Source organism: Esox lucius, chromosome 2 (genome assembly GCF_011004845.1).
Source record: "Esox lucius isolate fEsoLuc1 chromosome 2, fEsoLuc1.pri, whole genome shotgun sequence".
Lineage (NCBI taxonomy): Eukaryota > Metazoa > Chordata > Actinopteri > Esociformes > Esocidae > Esox > Esox lucius.
In genome coordinates, this window is record NC_047570.1 from 7,927,249 (window position 1) to 7,953,817 (window position 26,569).

At 42.7% G+C, this 26,569-nt stretch overlaps 2 protein-coding genes across 7 annotated transcripts in view; one reads left to right on the forward strand and one right to left on the reverse strand.

Moving 5' to 3' along the window:
* The window catches only part of si:ch211-186j3.6 (neural-cadherin), a 210,820-nt gene extending 198,706 nt beyond the window's left edge, over positions 1 to 12,114 (forward strand). For all 4 annotated transcript variants that reach the window (XM_010891396.3, XM_034295225.1, XM_020054417.2 and 1 more), the window contains 2 exons: positions 4,618 to 4,772; positions 9,427 to 12,114. In XM_010891396.3, the coding sequence (XP_010889698.2) occupies positions 4,618 to 4,772; positions 9,427 to 9,969 (698 nt within the window). In that variant the 3' untranslated portion in view covers positions 9,970 to 12,114. The remainder of the gene's footprint in view (positions 1 to 4,617; positions 4,773 to 9,426) is intronic.
* Positions 12,115 to 12,170: 56 nt separating this feature from the next.
* The window catches only part of dpy19l3 (dpy-19 like C-mannosyltransferase 3), a 40,183-nt gene continuing 25,784 nt past the window's right edge, over positions 12,171 to 26,569 (reverse strand). For all 3 annotated transcript variants that reach the window (XM_020054430.3, XM_010891400.4, XM_034295230.1), the window contains 3 exons: positions 24,723 to 24,855; positions 15,454 to 15,612; positions 12,171 to 14,519 (listed from right to left, as the gene is read on the reverse strand). In XM_020054430.3, the coding sequence (XP_019909989.2) occupies positions 14,325 to 14,519; positions 15,454 to 15,612; positions 24,723 to 24,855 (487 nt within the window). In that variant the 3' untranslated portion in view covers positions 12,171 to 14,324. The remainder of the gene's footprint in view (positions 14,520 to 15,453; positions 15,613 to 24,722; positions 24,856 to 26,569) is intronic.

The following is a 26,569-nucleotide window of genomic DNA, read 5'->3' on the forward strand; positions in this document are numbered from 1 at the left end:
GTCCATAGGAGAGGAGTCTGCTTCAGTCTTTTTAGACGCTTTTGATGCTTTTGACATTTTTCTAGGGTGTTCAAGGTTCTAATGTTAAATCTTCCACCCTCAATTGGTTGGGGTTTTGAGGGAAAGTACGTTTTCAAAGTTATTGCTGCGGGAGCCTGAGACAACGCTGCTTTCACATGCTTACCCAAACCGGAAGTCCTCCATACACATTTATTTTATTAAAGAAATGTGTTTATCCTCCATACATCTCTATAAAAAACGTTGGTGGGCAAGCTGAAAGGGTATATTTAATAGCAAAATGTATCGTTGTTTTCCAGTGCATTTAAAATTTGAACGAGAGTATTTAGTTCTCCAACCGCTAGAAACTTCCGATAAATAGGGGGTGGCCGATAATAAGGGGATTTAGCTAGATAGCTGCTTCTTATGATTTTTTGCCAGAAGAAAGCTTATATTTGATCAAGTTCGTTCGTTTTGCAGCTATGAAAATGTACTGATGTTTAATACACGTTGTAGCCTACATATTGGGAAAACAAAACTTATGACTACAGTAATCCACTTAAGCCACGTCTACACACAGCTCTTGAATGAATGAGAACCTCGGAATCGTTCCAAAGCATCAAGTTCCAACGCGTCATTTAAAAAACAAAACATTTAATAAGCAAAAAAGTATTATTGAGGGGGAAAATTTAACCTGTTTCTAATATTGAGGGGGACATGTCCTCCCCGGCTCCTATGCCTTTGCTTGAAGCTATTGTAAATAAATAAATCTGTTTTGGTTGTTAACTGCTGTCACTGGGAAGACGGCAGGTAGTCTCGTTTAGATAGTGGGCCAATAAGCAAATATTGCTGGTTGGAATCCTAGAACAGACAAGGTGATCTTTCAATCATCTTTTGAGCAAAGCACTGAAAAACATTTGCCAACAACAATGGATAATCCCCGGCTGCGACCCCATTCTCTGAGAGTGTCTTGGAGCAGTTGGGATATGCAGAAAATAAATAAATAAACATTTCAATTTACATTTAGCGTAGTGTGTGTGGAACAGGACAAATATAAGCACAGCGTCAGTATAAAGCTGGCAGACGTGGCCAGACTCTAAAAGACATTGTGAAAGGAACATCTTGGTTCTCTTGGAAGGTGTTGACTGATCCATCTGAGTAAAACTGACATCAACCACACACATTGACACACACACACACACACCCACACACACACATAGTGAAGAGATTGGCACAGGCATGGTCTGATTCCTTTAGGTACTGCACAAGCTTCTGGATTAATTTCCCTTTTTATCCTAAGGTCTGAATCTGATGTGAGGTGGGGTTAAAGAAGCAGTCACAGTGAGAGGTACAACTATAAGAAATCCCTTTTTTTCCAATGTGTCTTTTGTTATTCTGCCAGTGTTCCGATTAGTTTCCACGGTGACCGACGTAAATGAGGCTGCTGTCAGACAGCGAGTTCAGCTGGAGCTGTTATATGTGTCCATAGACCTACACTGTGTGGCTTCATACAGCAACCGTGGGACTGTCCACAGCGGCGTTGGAGCCTGGATGCGGTTGGATGAGGGTTATTTTGCAAAACACTAAGCCAGGGAGTGATAACCTGGGACAAACAAAGGCAAGAGATGGGGGGGCAACAATGAGAGAGGGAGGGAGATTCAATGGGAGAGGACAGAAATACAGAGCAAGCAGATGATCGAGAAGGAAGAAGTGGCAGGGAGGAAGAGGTACACAGACACCGGGAGACAGCGAAGGACGCTCGCCAAACGAGGGAGGGAGTGAGAGAAAGGGGGAGAGAAATGGAAAGAGACACTCTGAGTAATAGAGGGAGGGACGAGGGGGGAGGGCGCGAGGGGAGGCACGGCTCGGCTGGCTGCAGTAAACAGCATTATGCTTTGATGGCCCTGAGCCTGTTAGGCTCATTATTGGCCTGGATTGATTTATGTAGAAACACTCTACTCTCTCCCTGCTCTCACTACGCCGTCAAAGGAGACCATGTGAATAGTTAGAGACGTCTACTGTAGTGTCCACATGCATTTATCTGCATTACCGGTCCTGTATATGGCTAAGCTGCTAGGCCGTGGTACTTGCAACGCCAGCGATGTCGTGGGTTCAATTCCATCCTTTATGTAGATTTAACATACCAAATCGTTGTAAATCACTTTGAATAAAAGTGTCTCCTGTGTGGTGTTGTAATCTACATTATTTAGACCCCTTCATTTTCTCCACCTTTCGTTGTGTTAGAGACTTAATATGTCATTCATTAAATAAATATTTTCAATCTACACACAATACCCTATAATGACAAAGAGAAACCATGTTTTTATTGAAATATCTCATCTAAATTGAGCTCCGATGCATCCTGTGTCCTTTGATCGTCTTTGTTTCTAAAACTTCATTGGGGTCCACGTTCTGCCAATTAAATTGATTTAGGCAGCAGACACCTGGCTATATAAGGTTCCACACTTGAGTGTATGTCAGAGCAAAACCAAGTCCAATGAACTCTATAGACCTTCCAGATAGAATTGACTTGAAACATAGATCTAGGACAGGTTGTAAAAAGTACCCAAAACATTGGAAGTTTCCAGGTGCCTAGTGGTCTTCATCATTGTGAAATTAAGGTCTGGAAACCCCAAGATTCTTCTTAGAGCTGGCTCTATGGCCAAACTAAGTTACCGGGCAAGACAGGCCTTAGTAAAAAAAGTGACCAAGAAACCAATGGCCACTCAAACAAACCTGCCAAAAGGCCAAACCTCTCAGACAGTCCTGAATACAATTTTCCTCATGTTTTACTCTGGTCTGATGACATGTCTGTCCTTGAGTGGCATAGTCAAAGCAAGACTTAAATCCCATTAAATATCTGTGGGATAAGTATACAGTTTACTGTTGCTCCCCATCTAATCTTACCGATCTGGATCTACAAGAATGGGAGAAACTGCCCTAAATCCAGGTGCGAAAAGGAGGTAAGCAAGATGACTCAAAGCTTTGATAGTTGCCAAAGATGCTTTTTTAACTGCTGTATAAAAATACTTATGTACATTAAATATTTGGAACAAATTGGAACAAATATTTAACAAACTTTAATTAATTCATAAATTCCCTCTGTAACACAACAGACTATGAAAAAAGTTAATGGCTCTGAATAATTTCTGAAGGCACTGTATGTATTAAACAATATATTTTACTGAATCAATACCAGTTTAAGTATTTTTCCATACAGTATGCAAAACAACAGCTTTGCTCCTGAATACCCAAAGCTAAAACTGATCCAACGCCAGCTGCAAATCTATGAGCCAGTCTTGTAATTAGGTATTTCAAGTCCAGTAAACTTGCCTTTTCCACTCTGAATACTCTCAAGGCCCCAAGTGGTGCAACTAAATAAGTGAACTCACTCTTTGGCAATAGTTTTTATTTTTATTTTGTTTTACTCCATAATATAAATCCAATCCCAGGACTCAACAGGATGCACAAACAGGCCAGTTACAGAATAAATCATCTTCAGATAACTTCCATAACCTGCTATATATACTCTTGTTGGTTTAGACATTTGGATGCATGTTGTGCATCTTGGGGCGTGTGTGTTGTGTGTCTTGGGGTTATGGAGGAGCTTGTGTGAAGTCGTTAGTCGGGTTATGTAATCAATAGTGCAAGCCTTGGTTTCTGAAACGAGTGGGGGAGGAGAGGCGAGGAGGAGACGAGGAGGCAGTCCTCAGCAAGTCAGACACTCAGAACTCTTAGGTAATCGGCGCAACAGTTCAGGCTCCTGGAGAGAACAGACGCACATCTTTTCATCAAAGAGGGCCTTTGAAGACATTAACCCAATAGTGAAGTCTCTATGAGAGCTGACCTAAACTAACTTCACAATAACCTTTATCTTAAGCACACAACATTTTCCCATCCCAAGTGATGACATTCACAAACGGACACTTGACTGTAGTGGCCTTGAGAGAACACTCAAGTCAACAAAATGACAGTGTGAATCATGTCACAATCACAGAGTACGTTTTTTTTATTGAGATAATTTTCACCTAGAAAAACACGCCCATTCAACGTTTCAAAAGGAACAATGGAATAACAGACAACCATGAGATTGGATACTCCTGTGCAATATAGACTGACTAGCGCACGGCTCTCTGAAAGCAACTTGATTTGTTTGTAGCACTTGCGCTAGGGTGGCGAGCATAGTGTTCTGTCTGTAAATGCATATAGATTTTAGTTTCTGGCTGTGTACACCACTTTCACTTCTCAAGTGTCCGAGTTCAGTCAGAGCTTGCCCTGATAATTGTGAACATTTAATTCATTGTGTGTCAGCCTGTCCGCCTGGTCCCCTTGCTAAGTAATTTATGATATAGATTGATGGAGAAGTATGTTACGGCTTGAATACTCGAAAGGTCCCCGCCGTCTATGGGGATGGATTGATTTACCGAGCGCCACTCGCCACTCTGCAGAGAAAGCTCTTACTGAGTAGTCGTCCCAGCAGAGAGCCAGCAGTCAGTCAGCTGATAATTCAATGTCAAATCAACGGAGTGAAAACCGTCCATGCCGTCATTACTTATCAAACTGACCCTGTAACTTTCTCTGTTTGTTTTTCCTGCCTCTGTGCTCTCCGGCGCCCCCTAGCACTGCTGCTAGGCATCTTCTTGTACACCCGCTGGCGTAGCTACAAGGGTCTAAAGGAGGGCGTGTACCATGTGTCGGCACACCACGACGGCTGGGAGGACATCCGAGAGAACGTGCTCAACTACGACGAGGAGGGAGGAGGAGAGGAGGACCAGGTAAGACCAAGTACACCCGTGTCCTTGCCTCAATCAAACAGCGCTCCTACTAAGGGGGTCCACATACAACTTGATCCATTCGTTCGATAAATGCAATGCATGCAACAAACAGAACCCTCGGCAACTGCCTCTGCAACGAAATGACACAAAGCTAGTGCAGCATTCCATTAGAAATGAATGAACTTCCCATGTATCAGAGCGAATTGGTGCTGCAGGTGTGATCGAGGCATAAGACCACCGTCCATTGTGTTGAGGTCAAAATAAGGAGCGTTACACTAAACAAAAGCCATCAGCCGTCTGGACACCAGAGTATTAAATTACTCTTTTAAAAGGAAAGTTTACTCAATCCGTCTACTTTGGGGAACAATCCGAACAGTTAGAATGTGTTTGATTTTTAGTAAAAATCTTAAGGATCAATTTGGTCACGGGGAAAACATAAGTTAGTATATGTAAGTCTGTGACAGCCAAATTCCTGTGATATATTAGGTTTCACTAGGATACATTACAATGCACTGCTAAAATATACATATACACCAATCAGCCATAACATTATGATCACCTGCCTAATGTTGTGTAGGTCCCCCTTTTGCCGCCAAAACAGCCCTGACCCGTTGAGGCACGGACTCCACTAGACCTCTGAAGGTGGGCTGTGATATCTGGCAAGTTGCGAGGTGGGCCTCCATGGATCAGACCTATTTGTCCAGCACATCACACAGATGCTCGATTGGATTGAGATCTGGGGAATTTGGAGGTCAAGTCAACCCCTTGAACTCATTGTTTTGTTCCTCAAACCATTCCTGAATCATTTTAGCTTTGTGGCAGGGCACATTATCCAGCTGAAAGAGGCCAATGCCATTAGGGAATACCGTTGCCATGAAAGTGTGCACATGGTCTGCAACAATGCTCAGGTAGGTGGTACGTGTCAAAGTAACATTCACATGAATGGCAGGACCCAAGATTTCCCAGCAGAACATTGCCCAAAGCATCACACTGCCTCCACTGGCTTGGCTTCTTCCCATAGTGCATCCTGGTGCCATGTGTTCTCCAGGTAAGCGACACACACGCACCTGGCCATCCACAAGATGTAAAAGAAAACGTTATTCATCAGACCGGGCCACCTTTGCTCCGTGGTCCAGTTCTGATGCTCCCATGCCCATTGTAGGCGCTTTCGGCAGTCGACAGGGTCTGCGGCTACACAGCCCCATAAGCAACAAACTGCGATGCACTGTGTGTTCTGACACCTTTCTATCAGTCACAGCATGAACATTTTCAGTTTCAATTTGAACAACAGTAGCTTGTTTCTTGGATTGGACCACACAGGCCTCGACCCTGTCGCCGGTTCACCGTTTTTCCTTCCTTGGACAACTTTTGATAGGTACTGACCACTGCAGACCTGGAACACCCCACAAGGGCTGCAGTTTTGGGGTTGCTCTGACCCAGTTGTCTAGTCATCACAATTTGGCCCTTGTCAAAGTTGCTCAGATCCTTACACTTGCCCATTTTTCCTGCTTTTAACACATCCTTGAGGACAGAAAGTTCACGTGCTGCCTGATATATCCCACCCACTGACAGGTGCCATGATAATGAGCTTATCAGTGTTATTCACATAATGTTATGGTTGATTGGTGTATATATATTACCTATTGCCAAAAACGAATAATATGTTACAAATACTACTAAAATACATTACTTCTCAAAGATGTAAAAATACATATAATATGTTACAATTTAGATTTAGCATATGAGTAGTTACAATTTTGATTAAAGGCAAGCTGTCGGTTTCTGAGTTAAGGTTAGAACAGTTTAGAAGAAAATTAAATCACCTCTCCATGGATTTAAACCTGCTACCATCTGAGTCAAGTTCAGGTATTTTTTGCCCGTCCACCACACCTAACCTCAAAGCCCACTAAACAATCAGACAAATCTATGTAATTGTAAATCAGTTAACCAGTGCCCCTAGGGGCCTGTCTCTACTCTAACTCAATTCACAAATTCTAAAACATGGCACCCCAATCCTCGAACAAGAAACCAGGCAACTTCAGCTGGCCCGCAATAAAAATGGTTAATGATGGCTGCCCTCTGAAGAATCGAACCCGGGTCGCCCACATAGAAGAAATTCTCATTAACTACTACCACCAAACTGCACACATGCTGGGCGTTAGTATGGCCTCTTCACATTATATTATTTACACTCATTAACATCATGCCAAGTTTGAATATTTTGTTAAACACCATTAACTAGCGTTAAACTGAGTAACGTTTCTTACGTTTACCTCCACCACAAATAGTATCTATGAACTGTATGAGTTTTGCCACTGGCCGTTTTAAAAGCTTATTATCAAGTAATATGTTGTTAGACGCCATTATATTGTGTTAAACTGAGTAACGTTTTTTATTAAGTTTACCTCCACCACAATTAGCATCTATGAACTTTATGGCTTTTGCCACTGGCCGTTTTAACAGCTTATTAGCCATTCGTGAATGACATTGATACAATAACTACTGTATCAATATAGGTGTCGATAACTGACTTTTTCAGTCAAGTGAAAAGACGAGAAAATCGTGTAGCTAGCAAAGTGTTTGTCTATCCTGAACAAATCCTGAGACATAATTCGAAAATCCACTAGAAATAGTCGCAATATAGTAAACAGTTTCATTTTAGGCTTCCCATAACATATCTATCAAGGTTTTAGCCAGCAAGGTTTTTGTCTATCCTGAACAAATCCTCTTTTGCCGTTTTTACAGCTAATTAGCCATTACTGAATGACAGATACGGTTTCTATCAATATAGGTGACAATAACTAGTTATGGCCATTCAAGGCTTCATAAGCATTATTTTAGCTGCAGGATATTATGCTGGCAGCGCTCAGATTTTCTTTACCACAATAAAAGCCATAATTGAAATGTATAAAGCAATATAGTTAACAATCTAGTCTGTGAAAAAGAACAGACAAGAATAACATTGGAACAGACATTAAAAATAAAATGTACAGACAAGATTGTTAAGTATATTACCTTATAATATAGTAATGAAGCCTCGAATGGCCATCACTAACGATAACTGACTTTTTTGTCAAGTGAAAAGACGAGAGAATCGTGAAGACTGTGAAGTGTTTGTCCATCTGAACAAATCCTAATATCCACCAGAAGCGTTTTATTTTAGGCTTCCTATTACGTAGCTACGTAAAGTTGTAGCCAGCAAAGTTTTTTCTGCCCTGAACCTCAGACATAATGCGCGTAGACTGTTACGGGAAGCAAATAACGCGGGACCTGTTGTTCCGGAGCCCGCGGCTCTCACCACTATGCTATTTAACATGGGGTGGTCAATCGGTCAGTCTGTCACGTACCGTTTTGTTTTTGCCAGACCGCTTAAGCGGAGCCGGCCTAGAAGAGTGAATGTCTCTTACTCACAACACCTGTTAAAAATTGAAATAGGCCTACTGAATTTACATGTTTTGCTCCGAATCATTCAAACGTATTCATTTCGAAAAGTAGACTAATGTTTATTTAGAAAAATGTCGACTTGAACACATTCTTATGACATGCAGTCACTGAATTGCCATAATGAGCCGAGGTTATGCACTGTACCCGGATTGGGAACCACTTCTCTAACTGATAGTTTGGCAGTGAAATGTTTACATATATTATCTTGCCTATTTCCCTAAGACCTGCCTGGAAGGAGAGTCAGACTCTGGGGAAAGGAACATTCATGGGTGTGGCATTTGGTTGAAACAATGAGTTTGGGTATCCAGACAGGCAATATGTCCTCTGACACACTTAAACACAATGGGATATTCTGGTCCCTAGTCACAATTTCAACAACAAAAAAATCCTGAATCGGTGAAGTGAAACAATGGAGATATTCAGTTTAAATTCCAGGCTAGCCAAATGAGGCCAACTCTAGCTAAATCTTTTTCTTATTCCCCAATATGTCACCGTAACACCTACTCACCAAAGGCTCGTCCTCCTACTGCAACTAGAAAAACCAGTGGAGTGTTTGTACGTGTATTCATGATCTCCTTCCACAATGACACATAATGTGATTATCAGCTGCTTGGCAGTGCTGCAATCCTTAAGCGATCCTCTAGTGAATGTTTACTGAGAGAAGCAGTTAGCAGCACACAGGCTTTGCACACTTTTTAAACAGGTAATCAATTACCGAGCACACCCACGCGTGTGTCGTTTACTCCTCCACTCTCCCGCTGCTCGCATCCTCCATTCCTCCGGGGGCTTGGGTTTCTGTCGCACCAGTGTGAAGCGCTACCGTGGTAACGAGGGGAAATCGGTCTCGCCTGAATCAGATTAATGCTGAAGTGATTATGTGTTATATAAAAATGAATGTACAATATTTCCCCTCGCACCGTTCAAGTGAGACACTCCCCTCGCCCCCCTCTTCACGTTCCCTCGGATTACTTAGTGTGTTGGGGTAACGCAGTCGGTCGTCTGTCACGTACCCACTAGCAGAGAATGAATCTTGATTTCGTTCACTTGGGGAGAGAATGGAGACGGAGTGTAGACTTAGACAGGCCGGACAGGGAAAAGGATGATGGTTATTAGGATGAGAAAGCTGCGCTCGTTTTTATTTTCTTTCCTTGCTCTCACTATCCCTTTCTTTTGCTCTATTTGTCCTTTCTCCCTGTTTGTGTGTGTTCAGAATGCTTATGACATGGCAGAGCTCCAGAAGTCTCTCCAGCCCAGTCCGGCCCAATCGGTCCAGTACAGCCGTACCAGAGCCATCCATCAGCACCATCACCCCCACACCCAGCGCCAACATTCCCAAAGCCAGGACACCTTCAGCAGGCTAGGAGCTGGCACCGCCCCCTCCTCCTCATCATCCTCTACCACCACTGTGACCACCCTGCGTAGGGATGTGCCCCCCGCCAGGACCTCTGCACAGGGCCAGAGTAGGCCTCTCCTGCTTGCCAGAAAGAGCCTCTCCTTTTCCAGCCAGGACCTGGCCCGCTACCTGTGCGAGATCATCCGGGATGCCGACCAGGCCCCGGAGACGGCCCCCTTCGATTCCCTGCAGGTGTTCTCCACGGAGGGGGGAGGCTCACCGGCCGGGTCCCTCAGCTCCTTCAGCTCCGCCGGGCTGGAGGAGGACACGTCCGCCGGCCAGGAATGCCTAAAGGATTGGGGGCCGCGCTTTGAGAAGCTCAAAGCCCTCTATGAGAAGGCCGAGGCCAGTGACCACTGATCGCCGAGATGAACCAAACAGACCAAGGACCGCGGAGAACACCGGGCAGCAGGAAAGGATACGACCACAGCAAAGGATCCGGAAGGAGAAGGATGAGTACAGGAAGGAGAGAGAGACTAGTGGTAATCATGACCTCTCTCCTCTCTGGCGTTGTTTCCTTCTCCACTGGGTTTTGCCCCTGAAACCGGGAATGAGTCTGGGGCGAGAACGGACGTTAACCTGACAGAAAATCGCTGTTCACGGGACAACGGCAGATGCCATTGACACAGGCAGATGCTTATGGCAATTAGCGAGCGGGCCTTCGGTAGTGACTTGCGTTCAGTAAGGATTCGGGTGAGAATGTTCTTTAAGTTTTTCAATAGAAGGAAATTGTCCGGTACATCTTGGACCTTGCTAAAACGTACTCCGTCCTCTATGTCTGTAATGCGTCTGTGTTTTAAGCGCTTACGCTTCATGCGGGAAGACTTTGCGGTGGCCTTCCGGTGGGCTCTCTGCCAGGCCTGCAGTCAACAGGTGTGCTCTTAAGGTATATATTTACACTCCTAACGTGATTTGGTTTTCTATCCACCACTCTCCCTCGCCTTGCATTTCTATTCACTGGAGAACTCAATTATCAAACTTGTGAGTAAGGAAGGAAGAAAGAGCAGAGCCTTTTTTTGTGTTTCTCAGCTTTAACCTTCTTCCTCAGGAAAACCAAACATTCTGAACTCCACCACTCTGAAGAACATTCTATGGTGTTCCACATGACTAATGCATTGTGAATGGCAGACTGTTTTCAACAGCTTATGAAGGGTTGGATCCAACTACAGAACAAAAAATGACATGGTGGCCATAGTTGACTGTTAAATGGCGGGAATGGAGGAAGCCCTAGCAATTTCACAGGAAACAGTATGAGCCCAGCGGTTTGAACGATCGCATGGGAAATGATATGGCTAGCGGGGTTATTCACAGGGGAGGGAAGCCAGGGGTTTCACCCATTTATCTACCCCAAAACCTGAGGATGATACTCTATCCCCAATAGCCCCCCTCCTATCATAAATACCAGGACCAATCTGCCCAAATTTTAAATAAATAATAAATAAACATCAAAAGCCAGAATTCAATGCATTCGTGTTTTTACCGCTGATGGGAGAGAGATGCATGCAGAGTGGAGGTGAAATTAGAGGAAAGGATGAGAAGAGGGAGGGTCTGGGCTCATTCAAAGCACCTCGGGGACTGAGTTAAATGGGCTTGTGTGAGGAGCTGTGAAGCTCAATGGGGAGTAGAAAAGGGGACGGGAAATGCATTTTGGAAATGCTTTGTTGCACAGCAAATGGAATAAATAAAAAGACATGTAACCTCCCTCTGCGACTAAACGCCAGGCTTGTACAGAATTTCATGCGTTCGGAGGTAGCATTAGCACACCCTTCTCATTATTTTGATTTTATATCTCGTTTTTCTTTTTTTTACCGCAGAGATGCTGCATGTTGAGCGTGACAGCACAACAGTTGAAGGGTAGGTGTGTTAAACGCGTCAGAGTGCTAATCCTAATGCGAGCCGATGGCGGCACTGTCAGGCCCGGAACCAAAGGATCATGGGAGTTTCACAGGTCGATTGAGAAGTCGACATTCTGATTATGGATTTCAAACGTGCCAATTTTCTGAAAGGCAGCACCAAAAATAGGATGTGGAGGTGAGGGTATGGAAGTCTGCCGCATTGCAATTATTTTTTTTTATAGACATCAAAAACTCCTCGAGGGATGAGAGTTCTGATTCATCCATCGAACATGGTAGTGCAGGAACTGGGGTTATAGAGGAGCTTGTGAAAATAATCATGATTGAAATGTGAAGATAGTGTTTGGGATTCACAGGATTTCTCTCCCGGTTGGAGAGAAGAGATTCTACTTTCATTTGAATCATAAATGGCTTCAACATTGTGTATTGGATAAAGACATAGTGGAATTTTAAGTTTTTACCTCATTTGTAAATACAAAGGTTAATGAAATCATTGCTTTTTTAATGTGTCAATGGAAGAACTATGAACCACGTACCGCTTCTTAAAAAAAAGTGAATTTATCTTTTTTATCATTATCATGACAAGCTTTGAATATAGATATCTTGGTGTTTTGTATTTGCATCAATCTTTTTTCTTAATAAAGATTCATTTATTTGAATGTCGCAATTGTTTACATATAACCTGATATTAAGTCAAGCCTCAAGCAGTTTAACAACTTGAATCAACATTATTGCATTTATTATTTATATGGAAATACATTTTCTGTGTCATCATCAAAATAATTAACAAAAGTGACAACAGAACACCAATAAAACTTAAAACAAAGCAACAGAGAAAACAAAGTCCCTTTCGATATCTTCACATAACACAGATCCATGGAAAAACAGGGTTCACCAGAAAGATGAAAACACATAAATCATGATATGCCAAACTAACTAGTGCAATTCCTCCGCTGGCACGTCAAACAGTCACAAACTATTTACTTGGTAAACAGACAGACAGACACAGTTCCAACAATAGGAAGAGATGGCAACAAAAGATAAGAAGGGGTTGACTTTTAGATTAAACACAGTTCAATGTTATAAATACAAAATATTGTAGAAAACTGTCAACATGGCAGTTGATTAAAAGGTACTAAATCATATTCGGTCAACAGAGTATTGGAAATGTTCATGTAATTCCTTTTTTGATATTTAAACCCTCAGAAGTTTTCACCTGCAAACTCATGTTTTTGACAAAGCTCAAACCATGCAAAATGTAACTACAAAAATGACATGTAAGGACAAGTGTTCAGTTAGAATGTCCTTTTTTTTACAGCACTGTAGGCAAAGCATCAAGTAACTGACGGGTTCAACAAAAGACACAGCCTCTTGACATCAAAACAGAGATGAAATAGACAATTGAAGGCACTTTCATACTCTGAAGTTATTAAAATAATACCATGACGCAATCCAAACTAACGATATGAAATAAAAAAATTCCAACTGCCAGGAGGAGAGAATAGGGGACAAACAACACTTGCTCATTGTGTCTTTACTGTCCACCACGGAACGGTTAGTTGTAACACTTTCTACAATGTTTCTTTATTGCGGGAAATGTAAATCATCAAAAGATTTAAAATACAGTATACTAGATATATTTTGTCTATTTTAATTTATCCATTAGGCATGTCATACTGACCTCACAGAGAGTACAGAAAATGTATATTTATTTGAGAATTGTTGCATTCAAAAGTAGTACAACTAACCAAACCATAGCACATTTAATAACAGCTTCTGAATGGTTGGTCGTGAGTTATTTAGCTGTTACTTCATACCCCAATCTCCCCTACTGAATTATCAGAATAGTCTGTATTCATATACACCCAGATTTAGGCCTGGATTCAGATCTTGTGTTAACTGGCAATAGCCGACACCGGCAATGCATTACAATAATGAATTCCATCAAACCCACACTACATTATTAACTCAGTAGCTCTTTCTCCAATTGGATTACACAGACTTTAAAACCTACTAAGACTCATACCCCTCCAGACTATATGCCTTAACATTTTAGAATTTGAAGCATGAGGGCACTGGACATTGTAAAGCTGATTTTGGCTGGTTGGAATTAATACAATTTTTGTTAAACATTCCTCGAATTCAACATCGACCTGTGGTGTTGGTTTAATGACAGTGCAGTTCTTCTACATAATATGATTATGTGGTGTCGGGTGTTGGATGAACACACACGCAGTTAATGAACTGCTCTAACATTTCTTCATTTCATTTCTATTAAAAATAACGACATCTGTTTAAACAACCAACTCATCTACAGTTAATTATTAACACATATGAATGCCAGTTCTAAAAAACATTACATTAGTATACAGTTATTAGGCAACAATAGCGGAATTACTTCTCAGATTCTGCCGTCTTCTAAATTAAACATCCAATTTCAACACGACGAACAAGCAAATACTCTTCACAGTGCTATGACTTACGCATTACAATTAGAATGGCACGTCCACCCTCGATTCAATGTGGCCATCAAGTTGCGGAGAACTTTATGTTGGAGTCGGAGGGTAGAAAAGGAGTCTTCGAGAGGAAACCCGTACTGTCTGGAATGGTATGGGTTGCGAGCAGACTGCAGTCAGAGTCAGATGCCAGCCAGCGCCCCGAGATATCCGAATGTCCCCGGGTAATGATTACCCTCACTGCTTTTCTTCCTTTCAATCAAACCCACTCTGAACGATACCTCCCCTCATTCTACTCTGGTTTGGACCAGCTGTATATCAAAGTGGCAGAGAGTCACCAGAGGCAGAGTCAGAGACCAGGGCGGGCAGTTCGATGTGAGGGGCTGTTTATGGGGGACCCGGGAGGTTATTGGGTCTTATCCTCGACAGCCTTGGGCCTCTTCTTGCTCTTCTTCAGCTTGTAGACGTGGAAGGTCTTATTTTGGAAGACGCGGGTGAAGAGGGATGTGCACACAGGGTCATCTGTTTTGATGGACTCGCAGAAGCGGGGGTGTGAGGCCGGGACCAGGTCTGGGGGGTTTTCCCCAGGGCCATCCATGATCTAAAATGAAACACACAGACCCATGCTTGGGGTGAACTGTTCAGATGCTTTTTAAAAGGTACCTTTCAGTTAGAGTCCTAGGGAAGAGGGACATTTGAAGCCATAAAAAGCCGGGAATTTGTTAATCGACAGAAAAACATTCAACCGTGAGATTTTGTTGGTGTTATTCTTTCAATAAAGATTTATTCGAGTTCAATATGAAGCATATCAGGAATTGACACGCGGTGCGATGTTACTGGTCTTACGGGCAGCACTCAGGAAGGATGTGATCACAAGGAAAGCATGCCTCCAGAAATCCAAATAACCACTCATTTATTAATAGAAAATACATCTTTCAACCAGAGGTGATGCGCAGATCAGAGGAGTCTCAATCTCTAAACCCAATGCAGGCTGTAATTGAGCCCCTTCAAAGCAATCAAACATTGAAGTGTCTATGAGTGACAGAAGCTGACAGACAAAGTGTAATTTACGGAAGTACGAAACGTGCACATGCACACGCACGCGCACACACACACACCCTTATCCCAACCTCACAAACACATAAACACCCCAAAATCCTTTAACCTCTCTCTCATAACGGGGCAGGAAAATGTATATTCTTCTTCTCAACTCTAAAACATATACAGTATTCCAACCAAACAGTCTGCCTTTATGCATAAAAAACACAGAAACACATAAGACAATGACGAAGCGGAGGTCAATTGGGTAGGCGGTTAGAGCTTTGGGCTGTCAATGGAATGGTTGCTAATACGAATCCCAGAGCAACAAGGATTGACTTCTAAAATAAAAACTGCCCTTAAGCAAGGCACTTAACCCTAATTCCTTGTTTCTGCCAGTAAGTGCTGATCCCTGGTCATGACCACATTCTCTGAGGGGAGTTGTAAACGACACATTTCCGGAAATTTTAAGTACACAGAACGGAAAGAACACCCACGTGTCCATTGGCCAGATCCAGCAGGTCCCGGAGCCTGCAGCCACGTCGGTGCCTCCTCTCGTAGCAGATGCTGTCCTCCATCACCACGTAATCGGCGCCGGCCTCCCGCAGGATCGCGTGCACCTCCTCCGGCGACCTCCGGGCGTAGATCTGATATACCTGAAACGGCAAGGTGATTAAATGTGGAGGGACGCACGCAGGCCGACACCCCTGCAGAACAGGCGGATCAACCACAACACCTCGGAGACACCACAGGGATTACACAGGCACAAACTGACAGGAAGGATCTTACAGGGGATTGACAGAGTTATGAGAGACTCAAGCCACGGACGGGAATGCGCCGACTCCTCAGCGGCTGTAACGGACAGCCAGTCAACCATAGCGGGACGGCGACAGGCAGACTGTTTTCGGCTCGCGTCCCACGGCAGAGACAGAGCCCCAGGGCTGCCGGCCTGTCCCCTCCGCCCTCCCCTGTGAAGCTACGGAGCTTCATTAGTCAGCGTGTTCTGGTTGAGTGCCCCCCCACCCCACAGAGCAGGCAGAACGCACTGTGTCCAACCATCCAACAGCCCTGCAACACCTCATGCCCGTCTGTCTGCCTGGTTGGTTAGCTCTAAGCTCCCATCCGCTCAACTTGTCCCACGCTCATCACTGCCTAACGAGCTTTAGAGATGGTTCACAACACCACAATTAATCTCTGGATCTGACAAATGCTACTGGCCATCCCAGGAGGAGATGAGAACCTGGCGTCGTCTGGCCGATAAAGTCTCACACTTCGGTAAAATTGAGGGAAAAGCCAGACAGGAAATATAAAAGTGACTGATGGGGCTCTGATGTCGAGGCTTATCCGACTCTCTCCCCCACCGTAGTTGACCTCCCCTCCATGCTAATACAGGCTTGGTGAAGCGGGCTCCTCTGGTTGATACAGCACCGGGGTCAAAGTCATTACTACTTTGTTAATTCTGTATGACCTGAAGGGGCCCATTATTTCTGGACAGTTAAATTGTCTGGCTTAACTGGAAATTATCTGAATGATTTTCAGGTCATTCCCTTGACTTCAAAACCTTAACATCATGTATGTTACATGTGCAATATTTCCACATTTCATATAATTGTTTTATAAAAACTCTAGAATAAATGTACATTTACAAAACAAAATAATGCATAGACACCACAAAAGATGAATCCCAAAAGACCTCCTGGACCCCACTTACACCCTGATCTTCAGAAGCGTAACACAACAAATGGGAGAGGGGTCAGGGAAAAGATCTTAAATTATACATGACTAGAGTTTATTACGTAGATAAAATATGCATTCAAAGCTATCCTTCCAGTTTGTTTCTGTTTCAGAGCCCAGGTCCTATTCCCATTTGTCTCTGAAAGTCGAGAGGGATGGTCATTAGAAGGGATGTAACTGATTGATTTTGGGCACATTCTAAAGCACCTCTAACAAGGCGGTCTGGCATTTGAATGTGGGGTGGTGTTTATGTGCATAGTCACTGTCGGTGCAGATAGGTACGTGACTGTACTTAAAATTATGGAGTTGTCTTGTTGTCAAATCTAGATGTCTTTAAGGGATAATCCACCTCCAGAAACACAATGGAACTTTTTCACCATGATCTAACTTCTAAGCGGCCTGTCATGAAATCAGAAAATTGTGTAGTATCACAGCATAGCTATATATTCTTGTGACTGAATATGGGAGATAACACACTATCGCAGTTCATAACGCATTTAAAACAATTACCTCTGCGGCCCCCATCTCCAAATCTGCTAGTACATGGTACGAGTGTGCATCCACTGATCTATATCGTTGTGACAAAGTATATATTTAGTTGAAATTTCCCCTAAGTACAGTGTGCTTTCAAATTCAACTAGATGAAGCAAAGTGTTTGCACGTCTGCCTCACTGTCTCCATCAATGCATAATTGCATTGAATGTTGCTACAGCAACTGGAAAAAAACACTTTTTACAACATTTACAACTGTAACGTATGCATTAACTATATACAGCTCCGGAAAAAAATTAAGAGACCACTGCACCCTTACAGCTCCGGAAAAATTAAGAAACCACTGCACCCTTTTTGTTACATTCCAAAAACGTTGAAAAAGAATGTTTTGAGTGGGCAAACATCCCAAAAAACATTTTTATCAGTACAAGGCTGGAATGGGCTGCAAGACCATCGCCAAGCAGCTTGGTGCGATTATTTGCAAATGGAAGAAACACAAAAGAACTGTCAATCTCCCTTGGTCTGGGGCTCCATGCAAGACCTCGCCTCATGGAGTTGCAATGATCATGAGAATGGTGAGGAATCAGCCCAGAATGACACAGGAGGATCTTGTCATTGATCTCAAGGCAGCTGGGACCATACTCACCAAGAAAACTATTGGTAACACACTATGCCATGAAGGACTGAAATCCTGCAGCGCCCACAAGATCCCCCTGCTCAAGAAAGCACATGTACAGGCCCGTCTAATGTTTGCCATTGAACATCTGAATGATTCAGAGGAGAACTGGGTGAAAGTGTTGTGGTCAGACGAGACCAAAATGTAGCTCTTTGGCATCAACTCAACTTGCCGTGTTTGGAGGAGGAGGAATGATGCCTATGACCCCAAGAACACCATCCCCACCATCAAACATGGAGGTGGAAACGTTAAGCTTTGGGGGTGTTTTTCGGCTAAGCGGACAGGACAACTTCACAGCATCAATGGGATGATGGACGGGGCCATGTACCGGGCAATGTACCGTCAAATCTTGGATGAGAACCACCTTCCCTCAGCCAGGGCATTGAAAATGGGTCGTGGATGGGTATTCCAGCATGACAATAACCCAAAACACACAGCCAAGGCAACAAAGGAGTGGCTAAAGAAGAAACACATTAAGGTCCTGGAGTGGTCTAGCAAGTATCCAGACCTTAATCAATTAGAAAATCTGTGGAGGGAGCTGAAGGTTCGAGTTGCCAAACGTCAGCCACGAAACCTTAATGACTTATAGAAGATCTGCAAAGAGGAGTGGGACAAAATCCCTCCTGAGATATGTGCAAACCTGGTGGCCAACTACAAGAAACGTCTGACCTCTGTGATTGCCAACAAGGGTTTTGCCTCCAAGTACTAAGTCATGTTTTGCAGAGGGGTCGAATATTTATTTTACTCATTAAAATGCAAATCAATTTATAAATTTTTTTGACATGCATATTTCTGGATTTTTCTTGTTGTTATTCTGTCTCTCACTGTTCAAATAAACCTAGCATTTAAATTATAGACTGATCATTTCTTTGTCAGTGGGCAAACGTACAAAATCAGCAAGGGTTCAAATAATTTTTTGCCTCACTGCATGTATGTACGTACATATGTATGTATGTATGTATGTATGTATATATGTATACAGTGGATGTAAAAAGTCTACACACCCCTGTTAAAATGCCAGGTTCTTTTGATGTAAAATAATGAGACAAAGATAAATCATGTCAGAACTTTTTCCACCTTTAACGTGAACAAATCAATTAAAAAACAAACTGAAATCTTTGAAGGGAAAAAATTTAAAATGTAAAACTCACAATAACCTGGTTGCATAAGTGTGCACACCATTAAATCAATACTTGTTGGAGCACCTTGTGATTTTATTACAGCACTCAGTCTTTTTGGGTAGGAATCTATTAGCATGGCACATCTTGAGGTGGCAATATTTGCCCACTCTTCTTTGCAAAAGCACTCCAAATCTGTCAGATTGCGAGGACATCTCCTGGGCACAGCCCTCTTCAGATCACCCAACAGATGTTCAATTGGATTCAGGTCTGGGCTCTGGCTGTGCCATTCCAAAACGTTAATCTTCTTCTGGTGAAGCCATGCTTTTGTGGATTTGGATGTGTGCTTCGACCATAACACATTTTCCCAAGTGCTTGTGGGGGACTTGATGTTTGTTTTTGCAAACTTCAGGCGGGCTTTCTTTGTAAGAAAAGGCTTCCGTCACATGTAGCACACAGCCAGTACTTGCCAGAAATTCCTGCAGTTCCTTTAATGTTGCTGTAGGATTCTTGGAAGCCTCCCTGACCAGTTTTCTCCTCGTCTTTTCATCAATTTTGGAGGGACGTCCAGTTCTTTGTAATATCTCTGTTGTGCCATATTTTCTCCACTTGATGATGACTGTCTTCGCTGTTCTATGGTATATCTAATGCTTTGGAAATTCTTTTGTACCCTTCTCCTGACTGATATCTTTCAACAATGAGATCCCTCTGATGCTTTGGAAGCTCTCTGCGGACCATGGCTTTTGCTATGAGATGCAACTAAGAAAATGTCAGTAAAATACTACTAGAACAGCTGAACTTTGTGATTAATCAGAGTCACTTTAAATGATGGCAGCTGTGTAATGACTTCTATTTAACATGAGTTTGAATGTGATTGGTTAATTCTGAACACAGCCACATCCCCAGTTATAAGACTGCGCACACATGCAACAAGGTTATTGTAAGATTTTCATTTTTCCCCCTCGAAGATTTCAGTTTGTTTTTCATTTTAATTGTTCACATTATAGGTCACACTAAAAGTGGAAAAACTTCTGAGATTATTTAAATTTGTCTCATTCTTTTACATCACAAAAACCTGGCATTTTCACAGGAGTGTGTAGACTTTTTATATCCACTGTGTATGTATGTGTGTATATATATATACACACACACACATACAGTGGGGAGAACAAGTATTTGATACACTGCCAATTTTGCAGGTTTTCCCACTTCCAAAGCATGTATGAGTGACGGAATCTAAAAGAAAAATCCAGAAATTCACATTGTATGATTTTTAAGTAATTAATTAGCATTTTATTGCATGACATAAGTATTTGATACATCAGAAAAGCAAAACTTAATATTTGGTACAGAAGCTTTGTTTGTAATTACAGAGTTCATACGTTTCCTGTAGTTTTTGACCAGGTTTGCACACACTGCAGCAGGGATTTTGGCCCACTCCTCCATACAGACCTTCTCCAGATCCTTCAGGTTTCGGGGTTGTCGCTGAGCAATACGGACTTTCAGCACCCTCCTAAGATTTTCTATTGGGTTCAGGTCTGGAGACTGGCTAGGCCACTCCAGGACCTTGAGATGCTTCTTACGGAGCCACTCCTTAATTGCCCTGGCTGTGTGTATTGAGGGAAGGAGGTTGTTGGCCAAGATCTCGCGATACATGGCCCCATCCATCCTCCCCTCAATATGGTTCAGTCGTCCAGTCCCCTTTGCATGAAAAGCATCCACAAAGAATGATGTTTCCACCTCCATGCTTCATGTTGGGATGGTGTTCTTGGGGTCGTACTCATCCTTCTTCCTCCAAACACGGTGAGTGGAGTTTAGACCAAAAAGCTCTATTTTTGTCTCATCAAACCACATGACCTTCTCCCATTCCTCCTTTGGATCATCCGGATGGTCATTGGCAAACTTCAGACGGGTCGGGACATGCGCTGGCTTGAGCAGGGGGACCTTGCGTGCGCTGCAGGATTTTAATCCATGACGGCGTAGTGTGTTACTAATGGTTTTCTTTGAGACTATGGTCCCAGCTCTCTTCAGGTCATTGAGCAGTTCCTGCCGTGTAGTTCTGGGCTGATCCCTCACCTTCCTCATGATCATTGATGCCCCATGACGTGAGATCTTGCATGGAGCCCCAGACCGAGGGAGATTGACCGTCATCTTGAACTTGAACTTCCATTTTCTAATAATTGCGCCAACAGTTGTTGCCTTCTCACCAAGCTTGCCTATTGTCCTGTAGCCCATCCCAGCTTTGTGCAGGTCTACAATTTTATCCCTGATGTCCTTAAACAGCTCTCTGGTCTCTGGTCTTGGCCATTGTGGAGAGTTGGAGTCTGTTTGATTGAGTGTGTGGACAGGTGTCTTTTATATAGGTAACAAGTTCAAACAGGTGCAGTTAATACAGGTAATGAGTGGAGAACAGGAGGGCTTCTTAAAGTAAAACTAACAGGTCTGTGAGAGACGGAATTCTTACTGGTTGCTAGGTGATCAAATACTTATGTCATGCAATAAAATGCATATTAATTACAATGTGATTTTCTGGATTTTTGTTTTAGATTCCGTCTCTCACAGTTGAAGTGTACCTATGATAAAAATGACATTGTAAGTAGTAAAACCTCCAAAATCGGCAGTGTATCAAATAATCGTTCTCCCCACTGTACACTCACCTAAAGGATTATTAGGAACACCATACTAATACTGTGTTTGACCCCCTTTCGCCTTCAGAACTGCCTTCATTCTACGTGGCATTGATTCAACAAGGTGCTGAAAGCATTCTTTAGAAATGTTGGCACATATTGATAGAATAGCATCTTGCAGTTGATGGAGATTTGTGGGATGCACATCCAGGGCACGAAGCTCCCGTTCCACCACACACCAAAGATGCTCTATTGGGTTGAGATGTGGTGACTGTGAGGGCCATTTCAGTACAGTGAACTCATTGTCATGTTCAAGAAACCAATTTGAAATGATTAGAGCTTTGTGATATGGTGCATTTTCCTGCTGGAAGTAGCCATCAGAGGATGGGTATATGGTGGTCATAAAGGGATGGACATGGTCAGAAACAATGCTCAGGTATTCCGTGGCATTTAATCGATGCCCAATTAGCATTAAGGGGCCTAAAGTGTGCCAAGAAAACATCCCCCAAACCATTACACCACCACCACCAGCCTGCACAGTGGTAACAATGCATGATGGATCCATGTTCTCATTCTGTTTACGTAAAATTCTGACTCTACCATCTGAATGTCTCAAAAGAAATCGAGACTCATCAGACCAGGCAACATTCTTCCAGTCTTCAACTGACAATTTTGGTGAGCTTGTGCAAATTGTAGCCTCTTTTTCCTATTTGTAGTGGAGATGAGTGGTACCCGGTGGGGTCTTCTGCTGTTGTAGCCCATCCGCCTCAAGGTTGTACGTGTTGTGGCTTCACAAATGCTTTGCTGCATACCTCAGTTGTAACAAGTGGTTATTTCTGTCAAAGTTGCTCTTCTATCAGCTTGAATCAGTCGGCCCATTCTCCTCTGACCTCTAGCATCAACAAGGCATTTTCGCCCACAGGACTGCCGCATACTGGATGTTTTTCCCTTTTCACACCATTCTTTGTAAACCCTAGAAATGGTTGTGCGTGAAAATCCCAGTAACTGAGCAGATTGTGAAATACTTAGACTGGCCCGTCTGGCACCAACAACCATGCCATGCTCAAAATTGCTTAAATCACCTTTCTTTCCCATTCTGACATTCAGTTTGGAGTTCAGGAGATTATCTTGACCAGGACCACATCCCTAAATGCATTGAAGCAACTGCCATGTGATTGGTTGATTAGATAATTGCATTAATGAGAAATTGAACAGGTGTTCCTAATAATCCTTTAGGTGAGTGTATATGTTAACATTAATGTTAATTAATGTAGCAAAAAAAAATGTTTTGTATAAGGAATGTGTTTTTGGGTGGATTTCCCCTTTTAAGATGAATGCACTAATTATCAGTCTTTCTGGATGTCTGAGAAATGACTAAAATGTTAACATTTTTAATGATATATCTGCATATTAGATTATACCTTTTTTAACATGTTTTTCTCCCCAATTTCATGATATACGATTTAAGATTAACTTAATCTCACCAACTTCAAGCAGACGCTTGACAGTCGAAGTCAAGGTTTGTCTTCCAAAGCACATCTGATGCTGTTCTGGTTCTTGTCACTCTGCTCCCACAACCAGGCAGTCTAGACTAAAATCATTACGTGCAGGAATGAAGGGACCCTGGCCTTCCCCCTCGATTGAGGTCACAGGTGCCCATGAGTGCAACGAACAAGGCAACAGAATTATAATTACTAACCCCCCCAAAACCTGGAAGTTTCCACCTGCATCTTCTTCCGTGGAACCGCTGGGCTAATCATGAGACATGATTCAAATCCTGGTCTCAATTACACAGCTCACTGCAAAGCGGTGACCTTTGCGCCATTCAGGGGCCTTCTGATCTGCTGATATCTGAAGAAGTTATTTTGTAGGTAGGTTGTGGCTCTCCCTCAGTTGATCAAACAAGACAGAAGTCCACTCCAAATATAGATTCCCCATGGTGCTGATTCCCGCTGCCCCCCAGCGATCAAAAGCAATAGCTCTTATCAGAAGAAGTGTTGCTGATGGTCTAAAGTCAAAGTGCCTATTAATTTGCTTCCAAATATAGACTGTGCCATGTATGATGAGATTATGACTATAAAGGGGCTTCAAGGCAGGTGAAGGGACACTATCACTGTGCCAATAGAGTAGGGTGGGCAATCATCACTCTGCCTTCTAAGCCAGCTGGACATTGCCAGGTCGTCATCAAGCCAAAATTTAAATTATAATGATTGAGGGAGCAAATGCAACATCCACATTGGACATACAAAGATGCTTTTTACATATTTGATATTGTATAGTCCCACATAATTAGTATGACAATACAGCCCAGTTAATTACAAAGGTCTTGTGTATGAATATGGGGATATTGTGGAATAGGTAAAGCAATTGAGAGCAACTCCATCTTGATGGTCATAACTCTTCACAGCAAATAAATTGGGAGGGTTCTTCAAAATGAAATATTTGTTTTAAGTTTGGCCATCAGTGGTTGAATGTTAGCTTTAAATAATGATGCGTATAGCTTTATAACGACAATCCCCAGATGAGGTGAATTTCATGAGGAAATCCTAAATGGCCACTGTATCCACACAGGCGTCAGTTCAATCTTATTCCAATTAGAAGATATCAAAAAAGATTGAGCAAGTTTATTATAACTGGCAAACTGGAGGAGTGTGAGTTACATAGAGGATAAGGTTATCCACTTATAGATTTATATAAAATTTCATAACTTTTCTCCCAATGAAATGTTACACAATTTGACGTCATAACCTCGTCTCACAGTGTCACCTCCCAACAGGCTCATAAAGGCGAAGCTCAAGACCTGTGTCCGGAGAGCAGGCCAAACCGCTGTGTCAGATCCAACGCTTGTTTCACTGTCGACCTCAAGAAGTCGCTAGAGCCTGATGAGACAATGCACGCCCAGACATTCTTACATTCCCCTCACCTAACTCAGACGGTGGCAGGCCAATAATGTACTACCTACTGGAATTCCTGGTCACGCTTGTCTGTAAAACAACCTGGAATTGAACAAGGTTCAGTGGGGCCTAAACCTACTGGAGTACTCGGGAAACCTTCATTTTGACATCCTCTCGGCTTGTGTCTTGTGCAGAAGCAGTATCAGGATAAAGGGTTTGATTTACCTGTCTGGTTCTCTCTCTTAGGGCTTGGTCCTCATAGTGCGGGTGGTTGGTCAGCACTCTGCCTGTGCATAGTTTGATCCCAGCTAGCAGCTGCATGCTCCCAGCAAACACAGCCTTCTTGGGGGTCTTTGAGCTGGAAGATAAGGCAGGAAAGAAGGCTTTTTGGGTTTGTTCTGCATTTATACTGCAGAACGCTAGGACAATTACACAAATGTGAGCATTAACCACCACACAGGCTCACTGTTAGCAAGCCCAGTGGTTTCTAAAAGCCGCTTTCCAAACATAGTAGATGCATGCTGTAGAGCCTGCTATGTGTGGTTTTAAACACTGCTTTAATGTGAAGGAAATGTACACAATTACAACAGATTTATTTTATACAGAACGATGAAACAAGAAAAAGGACACAACCGAAACCGCATGAAAGAAAAGGTGTCAGATTACAAAACAATAACCCATCACATACTAAATTACTCTAACAGTGTCAACTCAAACCAGGACACACACTAAAAGGGACAGTTCCATGTAGATTCATATTTCTTATTGTTGTTCTTGAAGTCGGGCTGCACTTGTTATAAAGACGGGAATAGGAAGGAACCGTAGTACTCTAAGAGTAAATGCTACACCATATCATGCTTTACAGCCAACACCAAAACCATGTGTATTATACAGCCAACCACCGTCAATATGTGTATTATTTGAAAAGGAATTACTGTACAAAAATGCACAAGCACAACTAATTGTCCAGAGTCAAATCAATTTAGATTGAAATAAATCTATAAAAAATAGTACTAAAAGTTCATTTTAAATGTAATTATATTTACCCTATCATTACAACTTTTAAAATGTACTAACACTATTTCAATCTAATAGATGATAATAGACAAATACCCTTTAGGTCAATTAGGCTGATAATAAATGAGAGACTCAGAGATCCAAAAGATTAAAAGACTCATGATATCTTCTCCTTAGTCATTGTCCTTCCTTCTGGTGATCACGGGATGAAAAGACCATGAGAAAAAGTTTATTAATGAATCTGATCAGTTTAATCGAGTCCTGACAGTTACAGTAGGCCATTACCAATAGACATGTACATAATCACTTGACAGCTGAATAACAGCCTACTGTCCTAATATTTATTTTAACTAACATTTCTAACTTTGGAACATTAAGGATGATAATAAATGAGATACTTGGAGATCAGAAAGATTGAAAGACTTATTTCCTCATTAGTACAGCATCCATATTAGGAACAATATCATTCCTCCCCAGAAACTCTGTTCTTCCTCCTACTCAGTCATCACCCCTCCATCGGTCAAACGTCACCCCTCCCTTGGTCAAGTATCCGCTGTCGCCTTATCAAACATCACCCCGATTAAGCTTTTATCCTCCCCTTGTCAATCGTCAGTCCTCCTCTTGTCAATCATCAGTCCTCCCCTTGTCAATCGTCAGTCCTCCTCTTGTCAATCGTAAGTCTTCCCCTAGTCAATCGTCAGCCCTCCCCTTGTCAATCGTCAGTCCTCCCCTCGTCAATTGTCAGTCCTCCCCTCGTCAATTGTCAGTCCTTTACTAAGGGGATCGCTGATGTTTGACTGGAGGAGGGCTGACGATTGACAAGGGGAGGACTGACGATTGACAAGGGGAGGGCTGACGATTGACAAGGGGAGGGCTGACGATTGACAAGTGGAGGATTAAAGCTTAATCGGGGTGATGTTTGATAAGGCGAGAGCGGATACTTGACCAAGGGAGGGGTGACGACTGAGTAGGAGGAAGAACAGAGTTTCTGGGGAGGAATGATAACGTTCCTAATATGGATGCCAGAGGTGGGGGACTCGAGTCACATGACTTGA